We start from the raw sequence: 18,597 nt of genomic DNA on the forward strand, positions 1-18,597 counted from the left end.
TCACCTTGCAGTCCTCACCCTGCTTGTCATCCCAGGCTCTCTGGGGAGTGAAGTCTGAAGGGACACACAGGAACATTCCAGCGTCTTCACCTCACCACTGTCCTGGCTCCAGGCACACAAAAGAGGACTGACTGATCCTTACCTGAGAGGTCACCACCCAGTTGGGGGCCAAGCACTACCCACCAGACAAGTTGGCACACACTGCGAGTCTTCTCAGAATGGGTGGGGCTGGGGGACATGCCAGACTGGGGCTGTCTACCCCTTGATGGTAGCCTGGCCTCCTGCTGGGGGTTCTCCAATGTTCCTTCTTCAGCCCAGCCTCACCAGCTATCCAGAAGAGGTGGGGTGTGGGGAGGGAAGGGAGCCTGAGCAACCCAGGCTCCCCGCAAGGCTGCCGGCCCTTGCTGAGGCCCTGCTAGCCTCTCTGGCTCTGGGTGTCTGGAAGGTCCAGGTATCTCCAGCTGTCAAAGGCAGGTGGCCTCCAGTCACACCTGGCATTCATCCACATGTGGGTGGAGCTGCCCGGAGAGGTGGGCCCACTTGAAGACATCAGTCTCTGATCTGCCCCAAATCATAGGCCACACACTTCTCTTCCTACCGAATGTAGACCAGCTTCCGGCCCAGTCACCACCTCACGCCTTGGAGCTCCCTTTCTGAAGAGAGGCATTATTAGATGTCATTATCATGCAAAGAGTGCCTTCACCAAACAGGCCTCGCTTTTCACTCCTGAAAAGAAGCCTCTTTCATATCCCCTAAAAGCTCTGAATTGAGCCAAGGTGCCCTCCTGCCTCTCCAGGCATCGGAGCCAAAGCCCTGAGAATCGACCCCAGGTCTCTTCCCTGCAGTATCTTCGGAATAGAGAAGTAGGCGAGGGGTCCAGGGGGCCCGAGGTCAGCCCCGCCTCCACCAAATTCCCGGAGGACCCGGGCCTGACCAAGTCCCCGGCATCAGCAGGCGATCACGTTGGCAGGCTTGGATCTTCTCGGTAAGAAAACGATGGGATGGAGGGGTTGGAAAGTGAATATTAGCTACTCAGAAGGAAGGCTGCTTCCTGCTGCCTCTGTGGGGAAGCCACGGGTGCAGTTTTAAGATGACTGTGGTGTTTTCCATCCAATACATGGGTCTCTCCTGTTCCGTTAGCCCTGCATCTGCGTGAAGGAGCCAGTTAGGCCCAGATATTATTTCTTCAAGTGCAGCTGGTTGCAGCTCCCTGTAAAATCCTCTCCGAGCTCGCCTCAAAATACCTGCTTCTGGGATTGTCAGACCTCTGTTGGATTGTGCAAGGCTTTGATGTCTCTTGGTTCTGTCCTGTTTTGAGCAAGCGAGAGTTCTGGAAAGAAGGGCAGCAAATCCACAGGGCTGCTACCAGGGCCAGCAGTGGCCACCTCTTCGGGTTCCTCAGACCCCTGCTGGCCCCTGCTCTCCTCCCAGCTGGGCGCTTGCAGAGGTGAGGCCCAGCCTGCCTTCCCGTGGTGATGAGCCCCTTCTGCCTTGGCACAGCTCCGTGACCAGCCTGGGCCACACACTGGTGGAATCTGCTCTCACGTGGCCTTCCCTGCCCAGTCCTCATGGGGCCTCACCCAGGTACGAACCCAGGACCCCTGGGCCCTCACAACCCTTCTCATCCTTAATGGCTCAGCCACCATTGCCATCCCATTGAAAGGAAGGGAAACCAAGGCCAGGCCAAGTCCAGGAACTCTTCCAAAGTTACATAAGGACATAGAGGGTTTGGTGCCTTGTCCAAGATGATAGAGTAAGTGGCTTCAGAACTAGAGTCTTGGCCTCTAATTGGCAGTCTAATATTCTTCCTTCTACCACAGAGTTAACATGAACCTTCCAGGGCCTTGAGCCCAGCACCTTCCCTTGCTTTCTCTTGCCCATGAGAATTAGTCTCTAGGGGGAGAATTTCATGTCATATGGGTTCCCACTTTAAGCCACTGATATCCACTCCACTCTCTAGCCCCCTCTTTGTTGATAGAATCAAGCCTTAGGGCTTAAATGGGCCCTTTGTTCTTGCTGCCAGCTCACAGACAAAGGGTGGCTTTGTCCTGCCTCTGAGTTCTGTCCTGAGCCCTGCCCACTGTCCCCTGGAGCCATGCTCCTGCTGTCAGCCCCACCTCCACCCCTCAGGCAGGTCAGCTCAGGTTCTGGTCAAGGCCTCTGAGTGGCCCTTGTCCCACGTTTGACTTGCTGTGGGACTCGGGCAAATTGATCCTCTCTTGGTTGCTATTTCCCAAGAAGTGCCTGAGACGCTTCTGGCCTGACATTTGGCAGCACAGGGACCATGGGCCAATGCCAACCCTGCATCTTCCCACTCATCAGCCTGGGGTCACAAGGTCACTTGGGGGAGAGTGGGCCAACTCTGAGCCTCAGGGGCATGTGCCACACTTCTCACACCACGGGGAGAATGGGCAGGCTCTGTCTCTCTGAGGTTTTAGTCACAGTAGTAGGAGCAGGAGGATGAACAAGATGACCCCTCAAGGTCCCTTCCAGGCCTGTGTGCTGTGGCCTTTGTACTCACAGGGATGCAGGAGCCAGTGGGCTCCTGGGCTGCCCACACTGCTGGTTCCCAAGCTTGTTTCTTCCACAACACACAGAAATTTACTGGACCCAACCATGTGTGCGCCCTGCCCTTATGGAGCTTACAGTCCCCTCCCTCAGCGACGGGACAGGAGTTCATGGGGCAGGAGTGACCCCAGAGAGTGTGTCTTTCAGGGCCAGTGTGGTGACTCAGATAGGGTACCTGGGAGTAGGGCAGGGCAAGGGGATCAGCTCCTTTCTCCTGCTGCTCCTCCCTACTGTGTGAGATCATAGAGGTGACGAGAGTAGGGTTTTCCAAACTGCACACAAACACAGCTGGAGAGCTGCCAGGTTAGATGCAGGTTCTGATTCAGCAGGCCTGGGCTGGAGACTGGGATCCTGCATTTCTAACAAGCTCCCAGGTAATGCCACAGCCACTGACTCAGAGACCACACTTTGAGTAGCAAAGCCTTAGATTATATTTAGGAGTCAGAACATGGAGGAGTCTGCAGTCCTCAGAGCCCATCTCAGCCAACTCCCTCACTGTTTAGAGGGAGGACTGGGGCCCAGAGAGGGGAAGAGACCTGCCCAAGACCACAGAACAAGTCAGCCTCTGGGAGCGCCTGCCCCAGCCCAGCACTCCCTATGTCCTGTGATACTGGAAGAGCAAGCCCGGGGTCACCAGGGTCTCACTGGGAAAGGTGAGGGCAAGCAGAGAGCAGCTTAGGACTCACATGTGGGCTCTGGGGTGTTGGGGTAGGGAGAAGAGCTCACCTTTGTCCTGACCCCAGCCAGCAGGTAAGGGGCTGGTAGGCAGGCCCAGTGGTGAGGAGGGAGGCAGTGATTGGTGGGATCAGGGCTGGAGAAAACTGACCAAGTCACAAAGCCAAGTGTCCAGGCTCCAGGAAAGTGGGCTGGGCTTGGGGCCAAGTCAGAAGATGCAAGAGGGCTAGTGCAGGCTGGCAGGGAGACAGAGGCTGGGCCCACCTGGCATTGGGCAGGGTGGCCATGCCCCAGGTCACACAGGTACCCAGGGCACCCCAGGTCCACAAGAGCCAACTTCCATAGCAGCTAGATAATTCCAGGCCCCTACAGGGATTGGAGGGCCAGAGGTGCTGATGCAACTCCAGCCCCGGTGGGGTCTGGCTTTGGAGCCAGCTGCATGAGATCTAGCCTTCAGCAGGGCCAGGAATGGTGGGCTGAGAAGAAGCCAGAGGAGGAAGACCAGGAGGGACTAGGTTGACTTCCATCTCTCTGGCTATCTCTGAGGACCCCTGAATGCCTTCCAGTCCCTCCCACCATCACAGGAGTATGTATGTCTTCAGGTAACACCTTAAATGACCTCTATCCCCCATCCTGGTCCCCAGGTTCTCGGACTCCCCAGAACAAAAAGGCTGGCAGGCACAGGTGACAGAGTTCAAGGCCCTCTGGCAGGCTGCTGAGGTGGAGCGCGACCGGCTCACCGAGTTTGTCACTGTCCTGCAGAAACGGTAACACATGTCACCCAGGGACTCACTCTCCTGGGCCTACATGGGCTGGGTGGTGGACAGCCTGGCACAAGGGCATCCCTCCTGGACAGGGGCCAGGCCTCATCCATGTGTGGATCCACCTTATTAGAGAGTTTGGCTCTCACAGTGTTGGTCCATAGCATTCCCAACCACAACTCATATGCTCACCCAAGTGCCCAACAACCTTGGGGACCTGTCATCACACTTGTGGTTTGCCCTGTCCTACATACACCCAGACTGTTGCATGCCTGTGGCCATGAAGTAGGAGTCTCAGAGGAGAGACTCTGGCATAGTTACATCAGTCACATCAACCCACCAATAATTAGAACCTATGACAAGCGTGGTACCATACTTGGCGCCGTTGGAGGGTTTGGTGGGAAGAAGACACAGGCTAGACTGACATCTGGAAATAGAAAGAGGATGAGAGCCACTGATAGATGGGGAGCTGAGACTTCTCTGGGGAGAGAGAGGGAAATGTGTGTCCCCAGGCAGTGGACCAGGAGGTATGGTTTTCTCCAAGGAGTTGCTGACAGATTTCCATTCAGATAAATCAGTGCTCCTCATTCAAGTGATCCTCTTGGCAAGAATTGCAGGTGCCTGGGCCCAACCATGTGACCTCCACACTGAAAAATATAAAGGACACCATGGAGTTTCTGCCCTAACAGGCCATATCACATGTCAGTCAAGGCTATTTGATGACAGACGACAGAAACCAGTTCTGGCTGAGTTAAGAGAAAGGCAGATTTTTGGAAGGTGCTGGAAGACTCCAAGGTGCAGGGCAGGAGAGAAACCCAAGGGAATCCAGGAATCTTGGTAGCAGGAACCCTCGGATGGTCTCTCCTGGGCCACTGGAATGACACAGGCCCAATGGCTTTCAGTTCTTGTGCTAGCAGGTCTGGGAGAGAAGGTGTAGCTGGCCTGGGTTGCTCACATGTCCATCCCCAGACACAGGCCAGACACCCTGACTGCAAGTACCTCCAGTGCTCACAGAGTGGAGGAAGGCAGTTTGCAAAATGGAAAAATGGAGTATAGTTACCAGAGAAGGAGTTAGGGGTGCTGGGAAGTGGTCACTGGGTGGCAGCCACCTAAGCAGTGAGAAGTGATCAGCTCTAATTGTTGTCCTTTCACGTAGTACATAGAGAGGATGGATCTGCATTTCAGATGTCCCCAGGTATGTGAGAAAAGTGACATTAATTCTTTTTCTATAATTGAAATGTGATGGATAGTACAAGCCTCTAGTCTGTTAAATCGAAGAAACATACTCAATTCAGGCTTTTTCTCCCATTTCCCTTGAGTTACACCTGAGTTTGGAGCGTTTTGTGAACCAAGTAACTCAGTTATCTATTGCCGCATAACAAACCACCCCAAATGTAGTGGCTTCAAACACAGTGGTTTATTCTTTCCCATGATTCTGTAAGTGGCCTAGGTCATTCTTTTTCACATAATGCCAGCTAGGATCCCTCCCATGGCCCTGTTCAGCTGGAAGCTCAACAGGGATGCCTCAGTTCTGCTTACGGGGCCTCTCTCTCCCTGTGGAACCGCATCTTCCAGGGCCTCTCCACTCAGAGCTGGGATGTGGGTGAGGCAAGCAAGGCACCTGGGGCACAGGCTTTAAGGAGGCACTCCCTCTCAGAGTCACACGCGTGAGATTCTCCCTCAGCTGGTACCCTTGACCTTTTTGGGTTCATTCTGCTGCTCTGTGTCATTTTGAGGTGTCTGGGAGCTTGTGAGGCCCGTTAGCCAAGTCTACTCTGGGACATTGCTGGCTGCCTGGGCTCTGCACTCAGATCCCCCCAAACCTATTTGGATTTCTCACCCCTAAGTACACGCCCTCCCTTTCTCAGAGATCCTCAATATCTACTCCTTTCTTTCTCCGAAGAGTCTGTCCCAGTCTTCACAGGGGGAGGTCTTTCTAGGTGTAGATTCCCCTTATCTCATACCCTGCCCTACCAATTCCAGCTACCTCACCTCCACCCCCAACTCCCCAATCTCCATCCTTATCCTGGTGGGACTCCTGCACTCCGCTTAGGATCCCCCTCGCCCCTCACAGTGCAGTCAGGGTCCCCGGGCTGAAGGTGATGGTAGAGCTCATGGCATTTGTTTCCCTTCTCTCAAGTCCTGTGTCCATTGTCCAATGTCAGTGTCCTGTTGTTCAGTATCTGAGAACAACATATTTCTTATATTTTATCCATTTTCTAATTGTTTACAATAGGAGGGACTAGTCTGGTTAGTCTTCCATGACAGAAGTCACTAAATATGTCTCTTTTTAAAAAGCCTATAGCTAGCTTTGTTTTTAAATTCAATCTGAGAATTTGTATTTGAACAGTAAAGTTTTATCCATTTTCATTTTTGTAATATTTAGAGGTAGTTTGATCGTCTCAATTCTTATTTTCTGTTTGCTATGATTTTTCTTTGCTCTTTTTCTCTCCATTGTTCTCCCTTATATTGGATTGATCAAATTTTGTTTCCCTCTCTTCCGTACAAGTTTGGAAGTGATACATTCTATCTCTATCTATTCTTTTAGTGGTTACCCTTATCTTTTAATGTAAGACTCAGCAAGTCTAAAGTCAGTGGGTTTCTTAATTATCACTTTGAGCAATAGAATAAGTTTAGAATGTTTGGACTCTGATTTTCTTATTTGTGTCTTTCATGTTACTGTTTTCTAATATTTCTCTTCCACGTTCTTTTTTTAAACCCTCTAAAATTAACCCTCCAAGATCATCTTTTTAAAATATAGTCAATATTCACTTACTTTTGCCTGCATGTTTAAAAAATATCTTCCCTCACTGTTGTTTCTTGCTTCTCAATCTTCCTTCTGGGTTCAGTTTCCGTCTTACTGAAGTGCATCCTTTAGTTCAGTGAGGCCAAGTGAATGGTAAACCCTCTGGGTCTATTTTTAAATGTCTCCATGATGCTTTTCTCTTGAATGAGAATTTAATTGGGCATAGAGTTCTAGATAGATGGGACTTCTCTGATTTGGAGGCTGTGATGGTCCATTGTCTTTGATCATCCATGGTTGCTAAAAAGAAATCTGCTGTCAGTTTGATTGTCGTTCCTTTGTAGATATGTCCTTTCTCTCTGGATGCTTTTTCAGATATTCTCTGTCTTTGATATCTTGAAGTTTCACTGGGATATGTCTAGGTATTTTATTTTATTTTATTTCTCCTATTTAGGAATTACTTGCTTTTTTAATCCAAGGACTTCAATTTACATATTGCCAAGGACTTCTCTCCATATGTTGCCTCTCCCCCATTGTCTCTATTCTTTTCATCTAAAACTCCTAGTCAACATATATGAGACCTTCTTATTCTTTCCTCCACAACTCTTAAAACTTCTTAATATTTTGAGCTGATTACTGGGTGGTTTCTTCAAATCTGTCTTCTGGCTCACTAAATCTCTTTAGTTGCACTTCATTTTCCATGAAATCTATTTTAATAACTGTTTTTTTTTTATTTCTAGCCATTCTTTTTTGTGTAAAACCTCCTGTTCTCTTTCTTATAGCATTTGTTCTTTCATTGAGATTTCTTGCCTTTCACTTTTTAATAATTTTAAGCGTACTTAGTCCCTTTAAAGTTGCCCTATCATCTTCATTACTTAGGATTCAAAGTAATGACTGTTAACTCCTTCTCATGATGAATTATTTCCCTGTGTGGTTTGTATTTTTGTGTTGTTTGTGAGCTTCAGTGTTTTTTCCTTGTGGGAGTTCTTAGGTTATGAAAGTGCTCCAACAGAATGGTTCTGCTTTTGTTTCTGTGGGGCTTTGGGGTTTCGCTGGTTTCTGATCAGCACTTTATGCTAATTTATTGGTTTCGGATTTCCTGAACACATGAGTGCTGACCTTGTGTTTCAACTTTCTCATAGTTGGTGCTTTTTCCCCCTACTTAAGGCCTGGGTAGACTACAGACTTCCTCACCACTTCCCTGGCTTATGGATGGATATTGTCTCAGTCCTCTTAGTACAAACAGGCACTCTGTAGGAGCCCAGGTTTATGTCTTCTGCCCTCACATTGACATTAAAGCCCTGCCTTATGCTATCAGAAGTTTAATTAGTTTTTCTATTACAAATGTATACTTACTTATTGTAAAAACCCTCTTATTCCAACCCCCAATTCCCCATTCCTCATAGAAAAGAACTGTTAGAACTTCCAAAAACGTTTTTTTTGCACATCCAAAAATACATACACATATATATTTTTGTATATATGTATATACACATATATGCACACATGTATTATTAAAAGATAGACTCACACACTAAACATCTTGACATTTTTGTGGGAGTATATCGGTATCATAAATTTCTAAAAGTAAAATTACTGAATCAAAGAATATGCACATTTAAAATGTCCACAACTAATGGCAAATTGCCGCTTTAAAAAGACTCAATTTACATTCCCACCAATAATGTGAACTATCAACCATTTCCCCATACCCTCACCTATACTAAGTTTTATCAATCTTTAACATTTTTGCAAAACTAATAAAGGAACACTAATATTCGTTGCTATTTTTGGTCTGCTTTGCTATAACCAAAAGTGGGGATAAGCATATTTTTCACATGTTTATAGCCTTTTACATGTTCTTTTCTAACTACCTATTCATACTATTGCACATTTTTTAGAGAGCTGTTTGTATTTTTTCTTTACGTCTGTAAAGAGCTCTTTACAAATTATGTACATAGTATTATGTAAGTAATGTATAATATGTGTGTTTGTCTTCATAAATATCTTGTATCATTTGCATTAAATTAATTCCTGGGCAAGGGGACCTCCTTATCCGAGTATTCTTTATCAGCATCCCAACAGTTACAGTCCCCATGAAAGCAAAGTTTTTAACATTAGAACATTCACTAATGACTTGACTGCTTAATATTCTTCACTTCACGTTGCCATTGGGCCAATTTGGTCAAACTCTTGAAATAAAGTGAAAATCAATTGCAAAGTAAAAAGGCAAATCTATCAAAATATTTGGAATTTCATGAGGTTGATGCACATGGTGTTGGAGAGCTGTTAGACTCACACTCATAGCCGTTGACACACAAGGATCTAGCTGAATTAGCCCAGTTAATGATGGAAGAAGAAAAAAATCAGTGAGAATAAAGACTGGTCAAAGAGCATAATTGGAATCCCAGTGGATCTGTTGGTCTTGAAGAGAAACTGAAATCCATGGAGGCAGGGGGAGGAACAGCACCAGACCAGGCCGGAGGTGAAGGGGTGAGAGGGAGCTGGTTTGGTGTGTGTTTAGAGGGAAAGCTGTAGGGCCTGCTGATGAATTGGAAGCTGAAAGCAGCAAGGAAGAAAGAGGAGGCAAGAGTGGCTCTCAGGGTTTTTGGCCAAGCAACTGCATGAGTGATGGTAACATTTATCAAGATGGGGAAGGCACATTTTCGGGGAGAAGGAGAGAAATCAAGTTTGTTTCTTCCTAAATTTTGTTGGAATTCATAAAGTGCTTTAGCATTTTATATGATGTTAGTTTCTTTTATTATATGCCTATCACAAATGGAATGCAAATGTTGCTGAAATATGTAACCAGAAAATGAAAGCCCCTCCCCCACAGACAGCTAGTCCATAACTGCTGCCTATTCCTCTGTTTTCAGTTCATCGGCTGAATGACATTAGCATTAGTATTTATTTGTTTTTACATTTTTAATTTGTTATAAATTTTTAAATTAGATCATATATTATGCATAATCTCCTGCTACTTATTTCACTTACCAATATATCACAGACATTCTCTTCAGGTCAAAACATATTCTTTTTATGGTTGGTATTTTATTGTGTTAATCCACTATGATTTATTTGCCATTTATTAACAAAAATGGTATTCTATGTATTCTTGTGGCACTTGCTGTTTTTCACCAGTCCCATGACTTAGAGATCCATCCATATTTGTACACGTAGCTCTACCTCGTTCTTTTTCACTGTAGAGCAGTGCTGTCCAGTAGAACTGTGATGATGGAGATGTTCTGTATCTGCACTTCCAGTGCAGCAGCCATTAGCCACATGTGGCTTTCAAGCACTGGAAATGTGGCTGGTATGACTGAGGAACTGAATTTTTTATTTTATTTAATTTTTGTTAATTTTAATTTAAATAGCTATGTGTGGACATGAGGCTGGCGGCCACTGTGTTGAACAGCACAACTGTATCACATTCTGTCATATTCCATGGTATGAATATGTTACCACTTATTTTGTCTTTCCCTTGCTGATGGAAATTTACATTGTTTTAGTTTTTTGCTTTTGCAAATAAAGTTTCAAGGAACATGCTTGAACAAGTTGTATTGTAGCTGTATACAGCTTTGTGTTAGTTGTGTACTGTTCAAAATTGGCACCCTTCTGTTCCTTCTTGACTCTTCCCCGAGGTGGAGAGACCACTTCCTCCAACACTGTAAATTTCCAGGTTGCCACTCTGATTTGCATGTGTGTATATAACCCTCTGCTTGGGTTACATCTCAGGGAGTCCTGGCCTTTACTTGAGCCCTTGGTATCACAAAGGTCTGGAATGCCATACCTAGCGACAGGAAGGACCTTAGCCCAGCTCCAGAGAGATTAAACACATCCTTCAAGTGAAAGAACCAAATCACAAGATCTTCAAGGCCCATGAGTTCATGACAGGCATATAGAAAATAATAGTAATAAATAATAATAACCAGAAAGCAATCACTAACTCCAAGAAAAGCAAACAATGAAGAATGAAAATGTAATCATTGCATTTCTAATGTAACCCCCTGTGGTAGACAGGATTGTCCCCCATTCCCTTCGCTCACTGCTATTGTACCTGTGAATACTTTATGTTATATGGCAAATGGGACTTTGTAGATGTAATTATCGTTATGGACCCTAAAATAGGAAGATTATCCTGGATTACCAGGTGGGCCAGTCTAATCACTTGAGCCCTTAAAAGCAGAGAAATTTCAGCAGCTGGGGTCAGTCAGAGAGAGGCCGCAGAGGAAGGCTGAGAGATTCAAAGCATGATAAGTGTCTCTGGCTGACTGAAGATGGAGGGGGCCAAGTGGCCTCTAAAAGATAAAAACTACCCAGCCAACAGCCAGCAAGAAACAGGGACCTCAGTCCTTCAATTGAAATTGAATTCTCCCAACAACCTGAATGAGCCTGGAATCGGAGTCTCCCCCAGAGCCTGCAGGTAAGAGCCCAGGTCAGCCATCGCCTTGATTATGACTTGCGGAACCTGGAGCACAGAATCCAACGGGGCCTGTGGAACTTCTAATTCACAGAACTGTGAGATAATAAATTTGTGTTATTTTAAGCTGCTAAGTTTGTAGTAATTTGTTACAGCAGCAGTGGAAATCTAATATACCACCTAATATTAATCCAGCCAAAAAATGGTAATAGAACTATGTTGGGAGGTAGAGAGATGATTCTGTTGGTAAGGGGAGAATACTAAAATAAAACTAAATTCTCATATTTTATGACATGAAGTCCAAAATTATATTTAAACCTTAAAAAAATAGCAGCATAAGCATTTGTAGAAATATGGCAGTAAATAAATAGTCAAAGAAACAGCTCAAAGTGTTATAAGTGTTGCTTTTCAAGAGTAGGAATTGGGAATGAGGAGGGGCTGCTGATTTTTTCATTTTAAACCTTGGAGAGAACTATATGACTCTTTAATGCATGTTCCTATGTTACTGCAATAAAAATAAACGAGTCCCACCACCACCAGTGTAAGATGTGCCACCTCTCTGAGAGCCTGAGCAGGTGGGGCGGGGACTGCCCTGGCCTGCCAGAGAGTATGGCAACCCCTCCTCTCTAATCACCAGGGTGGAGGAGAGCAACAGCAAGCTCCTGGAGTCAGAGAGGAAGCTGCAGGAGGAGCGGCAACGCACCGTGGTGCTGGAGCAGCATCTGGAGAAGATGCGCCTGGAGCCTGAGAGGACGTCAGCCTCTCAGAAAACAGCCCCCAGGAGCAAAACAGGTAGGGGCTAGACCAGGGGTCCCAGTGGCAGGGGGGTGGCTTGCTGCTAAGGGAGGATCCAGTTGGCCCCACTGTTCAGCCCTATCAAGGAGAATGTGGCAAGCAGAGGTCTCCATCAGGGCGGAGCTCTGCCTGCCCCTGCTGCTGCGTGTCCTCTCCCCCTGGCTTCCTATCGGAACTAGGGGCCCCACAGCACTATTGGCCCATGTGGCCCTGGCCCAGCCCACCTGCAAGCCCTTAGTGTAAGGTGGCAGTGCCTGTGCTCAATGCCCTCAGACACCACCTCCACTGCTGCCCCACCCCAGCCCTCCACCCTCTGTCCTGAGCTGACTTTGTTCAAAGGGGAAATGTTGCTCTGCTAGGGAGGCCAGAGCAGTGGTGGCTCGCCAGGAGAGGAATCGCTTTCTGCCTCCTTCTTCAGTCAAGCATAAGCAGGGATGAGGTGGCCTTTCCACAGGTGTGGGGACCCAGGCTCCTGTCTTGTGTTCCATTGTCCCTAACACACAGCTTCCATCTCATGGTCTAAGTTGGCCGCCGCAGCTTCCCACCAGCAGCAGGGAGGGGAGAAGGGAAGGAGACAGCTTGCTCCTTGCCCTTTAGGGCATGACCCTAAGGTTGCTCTGTCTTTTCTGCTTTCATCCCATTGGCCAGTTCTAGTCACATGACCACACCCAGCTGCAGAGGGAGGTTTAGTTGCCGTAAACTAAAACATCTGTTGCTCTAACTGATTCTCAAGGTGTGGTCTCCAGACCAGCAGCATCAGCATCTTGTGGGGCTTGGGCAAATAGGGGTGCAGGATCCAGAGCCAGAAGCCATATTTGGGGTAGCTGACTCCCAGGGAGGAAGACTCTTCAGTGTCAAGGGGCTAGGGCCTGCCTCCCTCTGATGTCCCCATCCCAACCCCCTCCAGGCTCTGGAGTGGAGATGCTGCCCCCACTGTCCTGCCTCTCAACACCCCAGTACTCCCCCTCCCTCCCCCAGCCAAGGACACTCAGACCTTTGTTCCTGGCCCAGATGAGATCAGATATTTCAGAAGGACATGCCAGATGGAGTACAAAGGGGGAGTTGTGCCCCTGTCCCTTCTCCCAACAGCAGGGCCCAAGATTCAAGGCCCAGGAGCTTCTGGGAGTTGAGGCTGAGGAAGCACCCTGGGGCTTAGCCCTGCTGACCTTCCTGGGCCCTCAGGAGTAGGTCCCCTAGGAATGTGGTGTCCCCAGGCCTTGGGCTCGCCTCCTGCAGGTGGCCAGGCTCCCAACCAGGGAGGGCTAAGGAAAATCCACTTGGGTTTTGCCTGGACAGTGAGAGGCAACTGCCTGAGAGAAAGTGTCCATGTGGCCTCTGCCACCTGCTGGCCTGTGACATGGGCAGAGCCCTGCCCCTCTGGGGAGCATACCACAACTCCCAATTTGCAAAATGAGGGGATCTGATTCTGGAATTTGGCCCTTTATGGCAGTTCCACTCCAGTAGGGAAGATGGACCATAAACAAATAAACCCTTAGAAGACGTGCTGGGTTAGATGGAGGCAGGTGCTGTGGCTTGAAGCAGAGGAAATGGACAGGAGGTGAGAGAGCAGGTGTTTTCTCCAGGACGGCCAGTGAAGACCTCAATGATGAGTTGACTTCACTGACCAGTTGACATCTGAGCAGAGATGGTGGAAGGGTGAGGGGATGTGGCACACAGATACCTGAGGGAAGAGCAAGTGCAGAGGCACCGCGGTGGGAGCTTGGCTAAAGGCTTGGAGGAACAGCAAGGAGGCAGTGAGGTTGGGGCATGGTGAGCAGGGGGAATACAAGATGAGGCCAGAGAAGTCACCGGGTGCTGAGGAGGTGATCCAATCACACAAGGTCTTGAGGGCCCAATGTGAACTTACTCAGGCTTCAGAGAGCTCTAGAGGCAAGAACTATTATCCTCATTTTACAGGTGAGGAAACCAGCTCACAGAGGTTGATGGTTTGCCTGAGGCCACACAGCAGGGAGTGAAAGCCAGCTCTGTTGATGGCAGATGCTTTCCCCTGGGCCGCAGCACCTCTGAGACCTACACCTCCTCTGAGGTGTCAGCACAGAGGTTTTCTAATGCTGTGATCCTGCCCAAGGCTCCTACCAGTTGGGCTTTGATTTATTTTTCTGAGCATTATGTGACCCCTGACCTAGCCCCCCTGGATCCCCAGTATGTATGTATGGAGCTGCTGGCCAGGATGGAGACTGGAGGGGGGCACCCAGTGGTGTGAAGGCATCAGATGCAGCAACAGCCTAAATCAGGGCTCAATTTGCAGGCTAGACCTCAGGCCCAGCTGCCTTCCAGAAACTTGTAAAGTGCAAAGATGGAGACAGTAATGAAAGGAACCACCTTGGTACAAAGCAAGCAGTTAGGGCTGTATCAGAGGCCAAGCCAGGGTCTGGGGGGATGCACAGCAGGAATTGGGGAGGGCTTCTGGAGGGCGCCAGCCCTTGTCCTGCACCTTGAAGAAGGTATAATGTTTCAACAAGTGGGAAAGCAGGAAGGGGGCAGTCGGGGGAGGAGAAGGAGAGTAACACAGGGCCGTGGCCTCATCATAGAAAGCGGCTGCTACTGCCCCACAGGTCTGCCTGCCTCTAACACCAGGCACAACCCGAACAGGAGCGAGAGGAAGGACCCAGCCTTCGCCCAGCTCTCCAGTGTGCCCATGGAGTCCCAGCTGGAGGAGCTTACCACCAGGTGCTCCCCTGCTCCATCTTCCTGAAAGGGTGGCCTTGTCTGGGTGGAGTTGCCTCGATGAGCAGAAGGATCATATCCCTCCCCTTTTGACTTCTGTTTGCCCAGAAGGCTGGTCCTGCTGGGTGCTGGGTTCTAGGCCTGCAATTCAGGGACTGTCCATCAGAGGGCAGAGAGACCCAGCCATGATGACCCTGATGACCCCAAAGTCCCAGAGAAGTTTTATTAAGCATGGGTTGCTGAATCCACTTTTCTCACTCAGTTAAGCCTTTCAAGGTCAAATGTGGTGATGGGAAAGGATGGAAGGGGAACTTCTACAAATTAGTACTCATCCTTGGGGCAGCCAGCATTTGGGGGAGCTACTGGGTGCCAGACCCAGGGGTGTGGGTGGGCCCAGAGAGGAATACCACACAGTATTCCCCCAAGGATCTGTGGGAGGAGGGGACAGGTCAGACAGAACCCTGAGCCTGAAGAGCAGCCATGCTGGCAGCCCCATTTCCAGGGCCCTTTGTACACATGTACACACATGCATACACACACACACACACACACACACACACACGTGCCAGCTTGGGCTGCACTGAACCCTCTCTCCTTGTGGTCCAGGCTGGCCATCCAAGTAGAGGAGAATGAAATGCTGAAGGCTGCCCTGGGCAGTGCCCTGCGGGGAAAAGAGGAGGACTTCCGTATGTACCATGAGACCCTGGGCCAGGTGAAAGGGGTCTTCCTGCAGGCCCTGCGGCAGCAGAAGGCAGACAAGCGCTAGGATGGCGGCCCAGTGTCAGCCTGGCCAGACCAGACAGGACCGCCTCAGGCCTTGAGAGGATGAGGCTCTGTCTGAGGACTCCAGCCACCAGCTCAGCCCCTTCTCCCAGAAGAGGATCTCCAAAGGTGACCAAAGCCAGCATCTCAGGCCAGCAGGGCAAAGGAGAAGCCCTGCTGGAGCCCTAGAGGAGAGCCTGGGCAGGCCTGGCGATGGCAGGGGAGGGCCCAGCAGCCCAGTCGGCTTCAGCGAGAGCTCTAGGACAGAAAGCCAGCTGTGAACGGACAGATGCAGTCCCTTGAGCAGGTGCTCATCACCCTTGTCCTGGGGACTAGCTGGGGGCTGCTGCATGCCCACATGGCTCCACGTGCACAGGAGAGCCCTCCGTGTTCCAGGCTGGGAGCATGCCCCAGGCCACCCCACCCCACCTACCTCAGCAGAGCATCCCCACATCCCCTCCCCACTCCCTGGCTCCGTCTGTGGCCATCCCCACCCTCCGCAGACTTGGAGGCACCTCATTCCCAGACACCTTGTTGGCCCACTCCTCTAGGCCCTTCCTTACATACAGACCCTCAGACTTGTAATAATAATGATTATTTTCATAATCACCACAGCTCCCAGTGAGTGAGCATCTGCTGTGGAAAGCTGACCCCATCTAGTCCTCTAGCAAGCCGGGGGATTGTCACCCTATCTTACAGATGGAGAAACTGAGGCTCCCAGAAAGATGCGGGGCTAATATTTAACCCTAGCCTGTCTGACGCCAAAAGCCAGGGTCCTCCAGTTGAGCAGATTACCCAGGGCCGGCATGCCCACCTCACGGCTGGGCAGCTCTGACCCCAGCTAGCTGCTCCAAGAGGCACCTCCTTTTGCTTCCAAAAGGTGGCAGCTGGTGAGTGCTGCTGGTGGAGGGCAGGGATGGGGGTAGGCTGCAGCTTTGGGCAGCGTGATTTCGAGGCCGTGAGTCCAGGCGAAGCACAGTGCACTTCCCTCACCGCAGCCCAGGGATGAGGGAAGAGGGCTGCTGGAGAGCCCCCAGGCGCGTCTGTGACTGTCGCAGTGTCACCCCTCTTGATTGCAGCTTCTGCCCGGGGGAGGGGTGGCTCCAAGGAGAGTCACTCAGCTAAACACCCCGACCCCAAACACCTGCCCACACTTGTGCATACACAGTCCCACACAAAAACGCAGTTGCACACAAATACCTCGACTCAGGAGCATGCAACCATACACATACACACATGCACCCACAGACAGTGCAGACTCCACACGCACAGGCATGTGCGCACATGTGCACGTGGGTGGATGTAGACGCACATTCCCACACATGAAGACCAGTCACTTGTGTCCCTTGTGCAGTGACTCACAAATGCAATGCACATGCTGTGAAAACACCCCTTCCCCGGAGGAAGCCACCTGGGCCTTCTGGACCCTGTCTGCTCAAGCCCTTCCTCAGGGATTGGGCTGTGGAGGGACTCCATGCTGGACCCCCATTCAGGGAGCCCCCAACCCTGCATGGGGCGACAGGTCTAGAGATCCCCCCGCAAGGTGTAGCGACAACCATCAGCACGAAGTAGTGATTCTGATGGTGTCCTGAGGGTCCCCAGGAAGGAGTCTCTGATCCCTTGTGAAGGGAAATGGCCAAGCAGAGCCCGAGAGAGTGAGAGGCCTGTGCTGGGAGGGGACAGTGTGTGACAGGAGTGGCAAACAGAGTCAGCACCTTCTCCTGCAGGCGCTGGGGGCCCCAGGGGGTGATCTGAGTATGTGGGGGTGCAGGCTCCAGCCCTCAGTAGAGTCCCTGGGATGGAGAAACAGGTACAGGACCAGCCATCCTTCCTCAGGGATGGACCAAGCGGCAGGGGACACCTCAGGAAGTGCAGGGTGGCATGACCCACACCCCGACCACTTAAGGGTGGTTTTGCTTCCCTTCCTGGCTCAGGGCTGGATCTGAGAAAGGGAAGGGCCTCAGGTCACGAGGTCTGAACGGGGGGGGGGGGGGGGGTGTCCGGGGCAGATCTCCTTTCCCACTCACCAACTGTGTGACCTTGAGCACGTTACTTAACCTCCCTGAGCCTCCATGTCCTCATCTGTAAAATGGGGACAATAATGGAACCCTCCCTCAAGGGCTGTTGTAGGTGTCAAAGAATAACTCAAAGACATTTAGCTGATTATTCGCTTGCTGTTTACTTCTGTACAAGGGAAGATTGATTTCATTCTATGATAAAAACAGGGTTTAAATAAGAGCGGGAGGGAAGGAAGACCACAGTCAGGCATGGGAAATCTTATTTGCACACTTTTGGGTAAACTGATTAGCTGGCATCTTGCAGAGGTCAGTCTGGGCACTCAGTCCTTGCTTAGGCCAACTATGGGTATGAAGACAACTGTTTCAATTTACAGATTCTACGGGCAACTTTGAGAGCTTTGCTGTGGAGCTGTGTGCCAGGGGTCCCTGTCCCGGCTGCTGGGACCTGCCCTCAGCAGGCCCCGCTTAGTCAGACCAGGTCTGCTCCATTCCCCATCAGAATCCCTCTTCAGGAGTCACTGTGTTAAGTGCCAAGTGCTAGAGCAGTGGCTGGCACACAGTAAGTACTCAATAAATGTTAGCCTTTAGTATTACCTCTATTGGTTTAACAAATATTTGTGAGCAGCTCCTCTCCCCCAGGCACAGGGATGCTGGGTGAGCCAGACATAGTCCCTGATTTCCAGGAAGCCCCAGGCCAGCTGGGGAGACAGGCTCACAGGCCACCATCCCCTCAGCCAGCTGTCCCCTGGCAGTCAGTGAGTGCCGCCTGCACAACAGCCTCTTCAGGCCTGTGAGGGGGCCCGGAGGTGAATCGGACTCACTGCTGCTTTCAGGGAGCTGCTGGTCCAGTCAGAGAGGCATGGGAAAAAGAGGGCCATGATGGGGTGGGAGGATACAGGGTGGTGGGGGGATGCAGAGACAGAATGTGGCACCTCAGAGCCTCCCACCTTCCCTGCTGTGGCTCCCAGGCTCATTGCCCAGGTCTGGGTGGGGAGGGGCTGTCCTTCCTATCTCCCTGAGGTGTGGGAGGGGGAAGGTAGAAGGGGGAGACCCAGGAGAGCCTGGGAGCAGGATTTTTAAGGGAACGAGAGGTTGTCAAAGGGGCCAAGGACTGGGGCCCTGAAGGATCTAGCCCAGGTGGGCTAGGCAGGGAGTGGGGCAGCCTGG

General features: G+C 50.2%; 1 protein-coding gene across 16 annotated transcripts in view; it reads left to right on the top strand.

Moving 5' to 3' along the window:
- The window catches only part of HHATL (hedgehog acyltransferase like), a 63,697-nt gene that overhangs the window by 32,753 nt on the left and 12,347 nt on the right, over window positions 1-18,597 (top strand). For 6 of the 16 annotated variants that reach the window (XR_011527042.1, XM_070575732.1, XM_070575731.1 and 3 more), the window contains exons 11-15: window positions 846-985; window positions 1,432-1,584; window positions 3,888-4,010; window positions 11,805-11,959; window positions 14,539-14,653. Coding sequence is in view for 13 of the 16 variants with exons in the window: in XM_070575732.1 (XP_070431833.1) it covers window positions 846-985; window positions 1,432-1,584; window positions 3,888-4,010; window positions 11,805-11,959; window positions 14,539-14,653 (686 nt within the window). In the remaining 3 variants the exon portion in view is untranslated. Of the gene's footprint in view, window positions 1-845; window positions 986-1,431; window positions 1,585-3,887; window positions 4,011-11,804; window positions 11,960-14,538; window positions 14,654-15,256; window positions 16,022-17,849; window positions 17,990-18,597 lie in introns of those variants that run through there. The other 10 variants (XM_070575740.1, XM_070575739.1, XM_070575741.1 and 7 more) reach the window with 6 other exon arrangements.

This window comes from Equus przewalskii, chromosome 15 (assembly GCF_037783145.1).
Source record: "Equus przewalskii isolate Varuska chromosome 15, EquPr2, whole genome shotgun sequence".
Classification (NCBI taxonomy): Eukaryota; Metazoa; Chordata; class Mammalia; order Perissodactyla; family Equidae; genus Equus; species Equus przewalskii.